General features: G+C 37.2%; 1 protein-coding gene across 1 annotated transcript; it reads left to right on the forward strand.

Moving 5' to 3' along the window:
• Nucleotides 1–4,009: 4,009 nt before the first annotated feature.
• On the forward strand, nucleotides 4,010–7,637 carry LOC114566855 (uncharacterized). The gene is made up of 5 exons (XM_028595655.1): nucleotides 4,010–4,376; nucleotides 5,578–5,832; nucleotides 6,476–6,678; nucleotides 6,836–6,947; nucleotides 7,411–7,637. Exons 1-5 carry the CDS (start codon nucleotides 4,155–4,157, stop codon nucleotides 7,567–7,569), a joined length of 951 nt encoding a protein of 316 aa, XP_028451456.1. The 5' UTR covers nucleotides 4,010–4,154; the 3' UTR covers nucleotides 7,570–7,637.
• Nucleotides 7,638–10,053: the final 2,416 nt, after the last annotated feature.

Genomic DNA, 10,053 nt, shown 5'->3' on the forward strand with positions numbered 1-10,053 from the left:
AGAACAGAACCTGTTACATCTGGCAAACACAAACACAATCCCTTCACGGTGTGTGCTTTCTTGTTGGCTTCAGGAAACAGCACCTTGTATCTTAGTGATCTGTGTAGTCCTGGCCTGGGTAGGGCCAGCATTCTCAGTGAAATGAATGGCTGCCAGGTACAGCATGAAAGTGTAAATAGGGTGTAGTGGTTACCTATTGTATATTTATATTACCTACTGTATATTTATATTGCACAACTTTTTAACAGCATATGGTGCAAATGAGACATAAGCTGTCTCTGCTCAGTATATGATCATTTGCGATTTCGGCTCATGAGTAACGATCACAACAACAATGAAAACAATTATTTTGCCCATTACCTTTTTACAAGTTAACTCTTATTCTGTCTCATGTTCTGAAGGGGAAATTAAATAGTTCAAAGAGGGAAATTATGAAGGGAAATGTCAGAGTTCAAGGTGTTTTCACTGGTTTTATTGATTCAAACTTCAATAAATGCAACATCTTTGCAAAAGTTAACAAGTAATCATGTTAACTAAACGCAATTTCAAGATTGACCATGTGATTATATTTACTTTTTCTATAATCGAGCCACCCTGACTGGGAAACAGGACTGACTGTAACCGTGTTACAAAGGGAGAGGGAGCTAACCCAAAGTCTGTTCAAGTCTGTTATTGCTTCATGCTGTCAAGGTCAAGGCAACTTTATTGTCCCCGAGGGGCAATTATTTGTACAGCCAGCAGACACACATAAAGACAAGGCAAACAACAATACAGCGAAACACAAAATACCCACAGTATCTAAACCACAATAGTAAATAAAATACATACAATACAGACCAAAAGTTTAGACACACCTTCTCATTCAATGCGTTTCCTTTTTATTTTCATGACTATTTACATTGTAGATTCTCACTGAAGGCATCAAAACTATGAATGAACACATATGGAATTATGTACTTAACAAAAAAGTGTGAAATAACTGAAAACATGTCTTATATTTTAGATTCCTCAAAGTAGCCACCCTTTGCTTTTTTATTAATAAGGGAAATAATTCCACTAATGAACCCTGACAAAGCACACCTGTGAAGGTAAAACCATTTCAGGTGACTACCTCATGAAGCTCATTGAGAGAACACCAAGGGTTTGCAGAGTTATCAAAAAAAGCAAAGGGTGGCTACTTTGAAGAATCTAAAATATAAGACATGTTTTCAGTTATTTCACACTTTTTTGTCAAGTACATAATTCCATATGTGTTCATTCATAGTTTTGATGCCTTCAGTGAGAATCTACAATGTAAATAATCATGAAAATAAAGAAACACATTGAATGAGAAGGTTTGTCCAAACTTTTGGCCTGTACTGTACATTTAAAACAAATTGTTTAAAATGGAAATAGAAGTCGGATAAAAGAGTTTCTGAGTCTATTGGACCTGCATCTGGGCATGGAGTACCTACGGCCTGAGGGAAGTAACTTAAACTGGCAGGACAAGGGGGGGCTAGGGTCAGCTGATAAGGATTTGGCCTCCTCTGTTGGAGTAGATGTGGGAGAGAGTGGGGAGGTTGATGCCTGCAATCTTGCCACATGTCCTAACGATACTCTCTAGTTGTTTTTTGTTTTTCATGGACAGAGAACCAAACCAGCAAATAAAACAGATGGTTAAAACAGACTCAATAAAACAGGAATAAAACATTCTCATAAACGTGTGGTCAATGTTGAAATTCCTCAGTTTTCGATAAAAGTACATACGCTGATGGGCTGTCTTCAGGAGAAAGATGGACTGTGGGGAAAACCAGTTTCTGTATCTAGTGCACATTGTTCTGTGTCTAGTACACAGTGTTCTGTGTCTAGTACACATTGTTCTGTGTCTAGTACACAGTGTTCTGTGTCTAGTGCACAGTGTTCTGTGTCTAGTACACATTGTTCTGTGTCTAGTACACAGTGTTCTGTGTCTAGTACACAGTGTTCTGTGTCTAGTACACACTGTTCTGTGTCTAGTGCACATTGTTCTGTGTCTAGTGCACAGTGTTCTGTGTCTAGTACACATTGTTCTGTGTCTAGTACACAGTGTTCTGTGTCTAGTACAGTGTTCTGTGTCTAGTACACAGTGTTCTGTGTCTAGTACACATTGTTCTGTGTCTAGTACACAGTGTTCTGTGTCTAGTACACATTGTTGTGTCTAGTACAGTGTTCTGTGTCTAGTACACATTGTTGTGTCTAGTACACATTGCTCTTTGACTAGTACACATTGTCATGTGGCTTTTTTAAAGTCAAGCTTTTACTAAAATATTTAAACTTTTTCTAAAATATTTTAACTTTTTATCCTGTTTCCATTAACACAGGAAAGGAAATAAGAGGAAATACATGTTTCTCCCCTTGATGACGCATCGTTAATACAGCATTTAGTGATCTACCTATACTTATATTGCACAACTTTTTAACAGGATGTGGTGCAGATGAGACATGAACTGTATCTGGTACAAGAGTAGGTACATGATCACTGTGAACAGGTGAAGTCTCCATTAAAGAGGAAATGGGTTGGGCTTATTTATTTCCCTGACATAACTTCACTAGCAAGCAGATTCAGACTTTAAATTTGTCTTTTTGATCTATCTATCTATCTATCTATCTATCTATCTATCTATCTATCTATCTATCTATCTATCTATATATCTATCCATCCATCTATCCATCTATCTATCTACATATCTATCTATCTATCTATCTATCCTTCTATCTATCTATCTATCTATCTATCTATCTATCTATCTATCTATCTATCTATCTATCTATCCATCCATCCATCCATCCAACCATCCAACTATCTATCTCTAATCTGTCCATCTCTTTGTCTTTTATCTGTTGAAGGAATAAAAGTGACCGAAAACCAAATTCTGGTCCGGCCCAAATGGCCAGACTTAATCTGACTCCAATTCTATGGTCACCATAACCCACACCTTTAAGTGTTCATTGTCTGGTAGATCAATAAAACTCAGGATTCGTTCAGTTAAAAGTATAATAAGTTTTAGTGAATGATAATAGCAAAATACAATAACTTGTGCACAAGGATCAGATTACTTCAAGACAAAACAGCCTATTGCTAAAACCTATCAAACAGACAGTGTCTCCCAGCATCTGATGCCGGCTAACCCAGAACCATCACTTCTTATCCACTCCCACTGCTTCATCCGTGGTGCTGTTATCAGTTGGATGGGATCCAGACCTGCTGCTCTCCTGTCCAGTCCTCTTCGACCTTTTGCCACAATTTCTGCAACAAGTGTCAGAAAACCCCTTGGCTTCCTCAATCCACGGCCATTTAACATTAAGTTACTTTATGATGCATTCCATTTATCAAATGTATACATTGGTTACAGATTTTACAATGTTCTCACCCAACTGGGCGCCTGTGTATCTTTCTCTGTCCAGGAGTAAAAAAGGCAAGGACATTTACGACTTCACCACATTTTCTCACCGCTTGTGAACACAGTCCCATTGTTCTTTCACCATGTTCATCTGGGAAAGGAATCCTCCTTTTGGTTCAAGTTGTAATTATCTTTTTCGAGCAAATGCTGCATCTTCAATTTTTATAATGTCTTATCACTTCCCAAGACTAGATGGCTTCGTCATGGCCCAGAAGAACAGAGAGAGAGAGAGAGAATATCAGGTCATGAAATCTGAGGCCTTACACTATACTCTAAACAAAATAATCCTACACTGTCTATCAGAAATGTTTGCATGTATTTGACATTTCTTCTCTCCTCTGTGACAGTAAATTGTCAAAATATCTTTGAGTTGTGGACAAAACAAGACATTAGTAGGACGTCATCTTGGCCTTTTTGGGAAACTCTGATCCACATTTTAGAGACAGAACAACTCATTCAATAATCCAGAAAATTATATTTGCATTTTCACTTGAACGCACAACTCACCTCTGACGTTGCCTTGGTGAGCATACAGAATAAGCCAATCAGAAAGCGTAGGGCGGGACATTACTTCACCCTCCTCTGGGTTTACGAGGTCTGTAAATGAAAAACATGTGGTTTATAAGAAGGCGATATTCACTGTTGTGATCCGAGATCTCTTCACTCCACAGATACAGACTCAGAGAGAGAGACTTTTATTTTGTCTTTTTAATCTACATCATTCCTCATCTAAACATGGAGACAGTAACAAACAGGAGAAATTCTGAGGAACATTTTTGGAGAAGTCGGCACTTAAGGCTGAATGATTTAAAAAAGGAAGCTCGAGGTTTGGTAAATAAGTGTCTTTTCAAAGACAACATCCCAGAATACCCTCACCCAGAGTTTGTCGTATCTCATGTGAAACACGACACAGACAGAGAGGGATTGCGTGGCATCAGTGAGGATAACGGCTTCAAGGTAGGACTGGCTGATATGTCACTATTATATCAATACTGTGATATATGAAACTAGATAATGTCTTAGATTTTGGATATCGTGATACGTCTTAAATGGTCTCTCTTCCTGGTTTTAAAGACAGTTGTAGCTGTTCTATTATTTGTCTTTAACCACTTAGTCAGAGTATTCACTGGGGGTGTGACGAGACACGAGATTGGGTTCACGAGATCGACACAAGATTTTAACAGTATTTTCAGAAATTGAGAAAATAAAGCTTATTTTACTATTGTTTCACATGGATTATGTTCTACATAACAAATAAATTAGCATCAAACACTCAACAGATGCTCTATTCTCCTCTGTATTTTATTAATTGCAGCAGTAAACCAGGAAGTAGGCTTCTCTAGTATCGATTTATGACCATTATAGGACTAACAGAGAACACTTCTCTTTTTTTAATATCATTAAAAGAAAAGTTTGGTTTTGCTGTTCGCTTCTTGACTCATTGTAAGAGAAAAAGAGAGAGAGAGGGGGAGAGAGGGAAAGAGAGGGAGAGGGAGATGGATAGAGAAATAGAGAGAGAGAGTGTACATGTTTCTATTTGTAGAATGAAAGCTCTGTGAGACATTCATACAACTTTATCATTTATTTGTCTCCTGACATGTGCACAGTATGGACCATAACATACAGCATTACATCCTAGGACATTCTCCCGACTGCCTTAAGCAATGTGTATCACGCCCCCCTGTGGCAGCCTCATCACTATGCAAGTAACCTTACGCCATTAACTAGATCCAGCATGTGAACAGAGAGAGGAAGAGGGAGAGGGAGAGAGCGACGGAGTGAGAGAGAGACGGTACTCTAACGTTCTTACTCTGGATTTTACAGGCAGCTTTTTTGTTCCATTATCGTTCTGCAAAAGTAAACTCAGAGTCAACTTTGGAGATCGGGTGGGGGGGATCTTCTATGCTAATTTCAAGGCTGCTGCTCTGCACTTGTGTACTGATATGGGAGACACTTTTTACCTCGACTAGAAATCTCTTCACATTTAATCTCGCGAGATCCCGTCACATCTCTAGTATTCACATTACTTATGATTATTTATCAGAAATTGTAGATGTTTTGTTAAAGCACAAATTGTCATACAATATCATCTCAATATTGACATTGAGGTATTTGGTCAAGAATATCGTGACATCAGATTTTGTTCCACATCTCCCAGGCCCCCTTCAAGGACCTGTCCTCTAAGTTGGGTCTGCTGTGGTGGAGTCTGTCTGTGGGACCTGATGAGATAAAGTCAGCTGAGAGGAGACTCCTGAAGAACACCTACCCAGATCAGACGGAGGAGGAGCTCCAGAAGCAGCAGGGATTCCTGGAGAAGTTCACCACCTCTCCAGCCTTCCTGAAGAGCTCCAGGCTGGGCTCGTACCGCTTCACCTTCCCCCTGGAGGAACTGCTGGAGGCCTACAGCAAACAGGTTTTAACAGGGAGTTAAGCTCCGTCAGTTTGACAGGAGTAAAAACAATCAATAGAGTGATAGACATCAGGTTGGTCTTGTTCCAGCAACTCTGAACTCTTAGCAGGAAAGATGCGAGGGCATGTCTATTGCTGCTTGCAGCTTTAATTATAATTTTTATTATTATTATTATTATTATTAATATTGTTAATTTAAACACACAGTTAACTCTCAAAACAGCTCTTTCCTCCTTTTAACATATAGGAAGGAGAGCATTCAGAACATTACTGCTAGTGGATGGACACCCGAACCGAGGCCGACGGTACCCGACGGGCCGAGCCGGGTTCGGACAGATATTTAGAAATGATATTCAGGTTGGACTCGGTCAGATCAGTGAGATAAGGCATTAAACATTTTAAATTTAACACAGCTTATTATGTAGGTGCGCGCCTGTGTTAATGTGCACTTGTTGCCCCGTGTGTTTACTGATGACATCATATGTTGACATTTCTGAATGACTTCCTATAGCTGCTTCATAAAAGCTTTCACACAAATAAACGTGTCATTAGTATGTCTAGGATGTCGGGTTCGGGTTGGGCTCGGGCAGAATAATGTGGCCCGATCAGCACTCTACTTCCATTAAAACCTCTTCTGTTGTCTCCAGTTTTGCTCCGGCGCTCCACCCGTCATGCGAGTGTTTAAAACAAGCTTCTACAAACAGGAAGTGAATTACGTGGTGCTGGTCCACAGTCCAGACCAGGACCAGTTCTCTGACTATCCTCTGCTGACTGAAGACCCAGACGCTGTGTGCACTTACAGAGACGGCTGCTTCATCTGGAGGCCTGAGGCCATGAGTGGGACACACGGGTAAGAACCACAGACACTCATCTGTCCTGCTGTTATTACAGACCCTGAACTGACCTGGAACTTGTAGTTTCTAGTTGTCTCTCTGTAGCTGCCATATCTGTAGTAATAGTAATGAGTGAAAGGGTTCAACGTTATCTTTGTCTCTGTTATTTGTCAGATATGAGTTGATCGTGGGACCTGATCAGATGGAAGTGACGGAGCTGTTTGATGATAACGTTCAGTACTATGTTTGGGATAATGTCTCCATCGCCCTGCATGTGGAGGATAAGGTGCCTTCACGTTGTTCTTCTCACTCTCTACAGACAACCCTGTTTACTTTCAGTCTTGTTTTTTTTAGTCTTTTCTGTCCATATTCTAAAGATAAAGAGGTCAGGAGGATCCAAAGTGGATCTGCAGGTTTTGGGCAGATTCAGACATTTAGGACAACTCTGATACATTTCAGCTGTCTCTCAGGTGAACCGTGTCTCTAAAGTGTTGCTGTTAAGTAAATTATTACCAACAAGTCCTCCAAACCATAAAAAGATATAGTACGTATGGTAGTATTTTTTAGGAGAGGATAGTCTCTTTATTCCTGCTGCCAGCCCTGCCTGAACCTTCCTGCCACAACAGATCCATCCCACACTTGTGTTTATATTTTTATAAAGTACATACAAAGTAATGTTTTAACCCTTTCATTCAGAGACCCTGCACTTGTTCTCCTCATCTTCTCCTCTTGGTTTTTTGTTTTTTAAGGTGCTGGACTTTGATGCCGGCCGACTGAGAGAGAACCTCAAGTCCTGTCGTGGAGAAATATTTAGAAAGCGTGGTGTCAAATATGAAGACTTCCCAACAGAGGAGCTTGTTAATGAATTGTGGCCTGACCATCCCTCCCCACTGGAGAAAGATGAATAGCTAAATTAAGTGTCAACAGTGTCACCATCTGATAGTTTTTCACTATTAAAGTGTTTTCCCTGAATCTTCTCTGCCTCTGAGTCGGTTTTTGGGTTCCTCCTGTCTGTGTGGCGTTCATCAGTCGTTAAGACCTGACATCCTGCTTTACTTTGGTAAACCCTAAATAATATCACTGGGTCACAGTTACACTCAGCAGTTTCTGGGCTGATACTGTCGTCTTCGTTAATTGAGAAGAAGTCACAAACAGCTTCTCTCATTTGATCTCTATTTATTATAAGTAATAAAGGAAAAGGATTACATTAAACACATCGATGCGGGTCACTTTGCTTTGCTCTGAAAGCTCCGCCAAATGTCCCAGACTTCCTACAGACAGTTGCTATTCTATTCTACTCCGGGGTGTCGCCTCCTCCCATTGGCTGGTTGGGGATAAAGATTTATAAATACTTCATGTTTTGATTATTAAAGAATCTAAAGCTGTCGGAGAAAGTAACGTAACAAAATACTCTGGTAAACTACTTAAGAACATTTAAATATTCCAACTTTTTTTATTCTCCTAATAATTTGACTTCTTTCTAAAATATTAAAACTTCATCTAAAATATTTAATATTATTTCTAAAATATTTAATTTTTTTCTGAAATATAACAAAATTATAAAATATTAAAAATAATTCTAAAATATTCAAACTTTTTCTAAAATATTAAAAATTTTTCTAAAACATTTAAACTTTTTTCTAAAATATTTATATTCCAACTCGTTTCTATGTATGCTACTCACAGACAGTATCATGGAGAATAGATCCTGAACTGTAATGAAGACTCACATTTGTTAGTCAGATTTCTATGTTTGAAACTGTGAATTTTGCTAGAAAGTTGTTCCGTTTATTTATTTATTTATTTATTTGCATTTTCATTCTGATGTCAGAGTTCTGCAGCCACCTTCTGGACATCACTGAGTACTACACGCATTCTGTGTCATAGAAATATATTATATTAGTTATATTAGTGAGTATGTTAAGATGCAAAAGTGGAGGAAGTAATACAATCGAACAAAGTGACAAAAACAGGCAGTACTAAGATCTATTAAAGTACTAACAATACCACACAATAAAATACTGTTTTACAGCCAATACAGTTATTTAGTTAGTATACTTGTTCCCCATCATTTTTACATTTTTTTTAAGACATGTGAAATAACCTTGCAACAAATACAAATAATAATAATAAAACAAAAAATATATATTTTTTAAATAAAAATATTTATTTATTTTATAAGACAATTATTTTAAATGTCAAAAAAATCTAAAAGTTTAAAAATAAATTAAAGCAATGCAAATAAATGCATATTAACAATTTTGACATGAAAAATTACAAACCTTAAAAATAGTTTTTACATACATTTTCTGTCAATCGACAGAAATAGTTAATTTATAAAAAAAACATCAGATTTATAATCTCTTCATGTTTTTATTATTAAAGAAACTACAGCTGTTGGAGAAAGTAACGTAAGAAAATACTCTAGTAAAGTACTTAAGAACCTTTAAGTATTCCAACTTTAGTCTCTAATAATTCGACTTCTTTCTAAAATATTAAAACTTCTTCTGAAATGTCAGTGTTCTGCTGGCACCTGCTGGTCATCACTGAGTACATGTATTCTGTTTCATAGACATTACATATCATTTAGCTGACACTTTCATCCAAAGCAACTTACAGTTGTTAACTATGTCAGAGGTCACACACCTCTGGAGCAACTAGGGTTTAAGTGCCTTGCTCAGAGACACATTGGTTGATGTATCGCAGTGGGAATTGAACCCAGGTCTCCCACACAAAAAGCATGTGTCATATCCACCATCACTATATGTAACTATTATATTAGTTATATAAGTTAGTATGTTAGGATGCAAAAGTGGAGAAAGTAATACATCGAACAAAGTGACAAAAACAGGAAGTACTCAGATCTATTAAAGTACAAATAATACCACACAATAAAATACTCTTTTACAGCCAATACAGTTGGTTAGTATACTCTTAGCTAACTACTTTTTAAGATATGTGAAAGAACATTGCAACAAAGTAATAATGATAATAAAATAAAAAATATTTAAAAAAAATATTTTTAATAAGACTATTTTTTATACATATATATAAATTATCATTTTTATTTTAAACAATCTAAACAAATTATTTTACAAAAAATTTAAAAAATGTCCAAAAAATCTAAAAGTTTACAAATAAATCAAAGAGATGCAAATAAATGCATATTATTAACATTATTGATATAAAAAAAATTACACAACAAAATACTGTTTTATAGCAATACAGTTAGTTAGTCAATTGGTCGGTCAGTTCGTCAGTTAGTTGGTTAGTTGATCAATAAGTTAACTAATTCAGCTTTAAGTGCAATCTTCTATCAACATGTTCATTATATCCTCTCCTGTTTCCCACTGTCTCCATGTTTAGATGAGGAATAATTTAGATTAAAAAGA

This window comes from Perca flavescens, chromosome 13, assembly GCF_004354835.1.
Source record: "Perca flavescens isolate YP-PL-M2 chromosome 13, PFLA_1.0, whole genome shotgun sequence".
In the NCBI taxonomy this organism is placed as follows: Eukaryota; Metazoa; Chordata; class Actinopteri; order Perciformes; family Percidae; genus Perca; species Perca flavescens.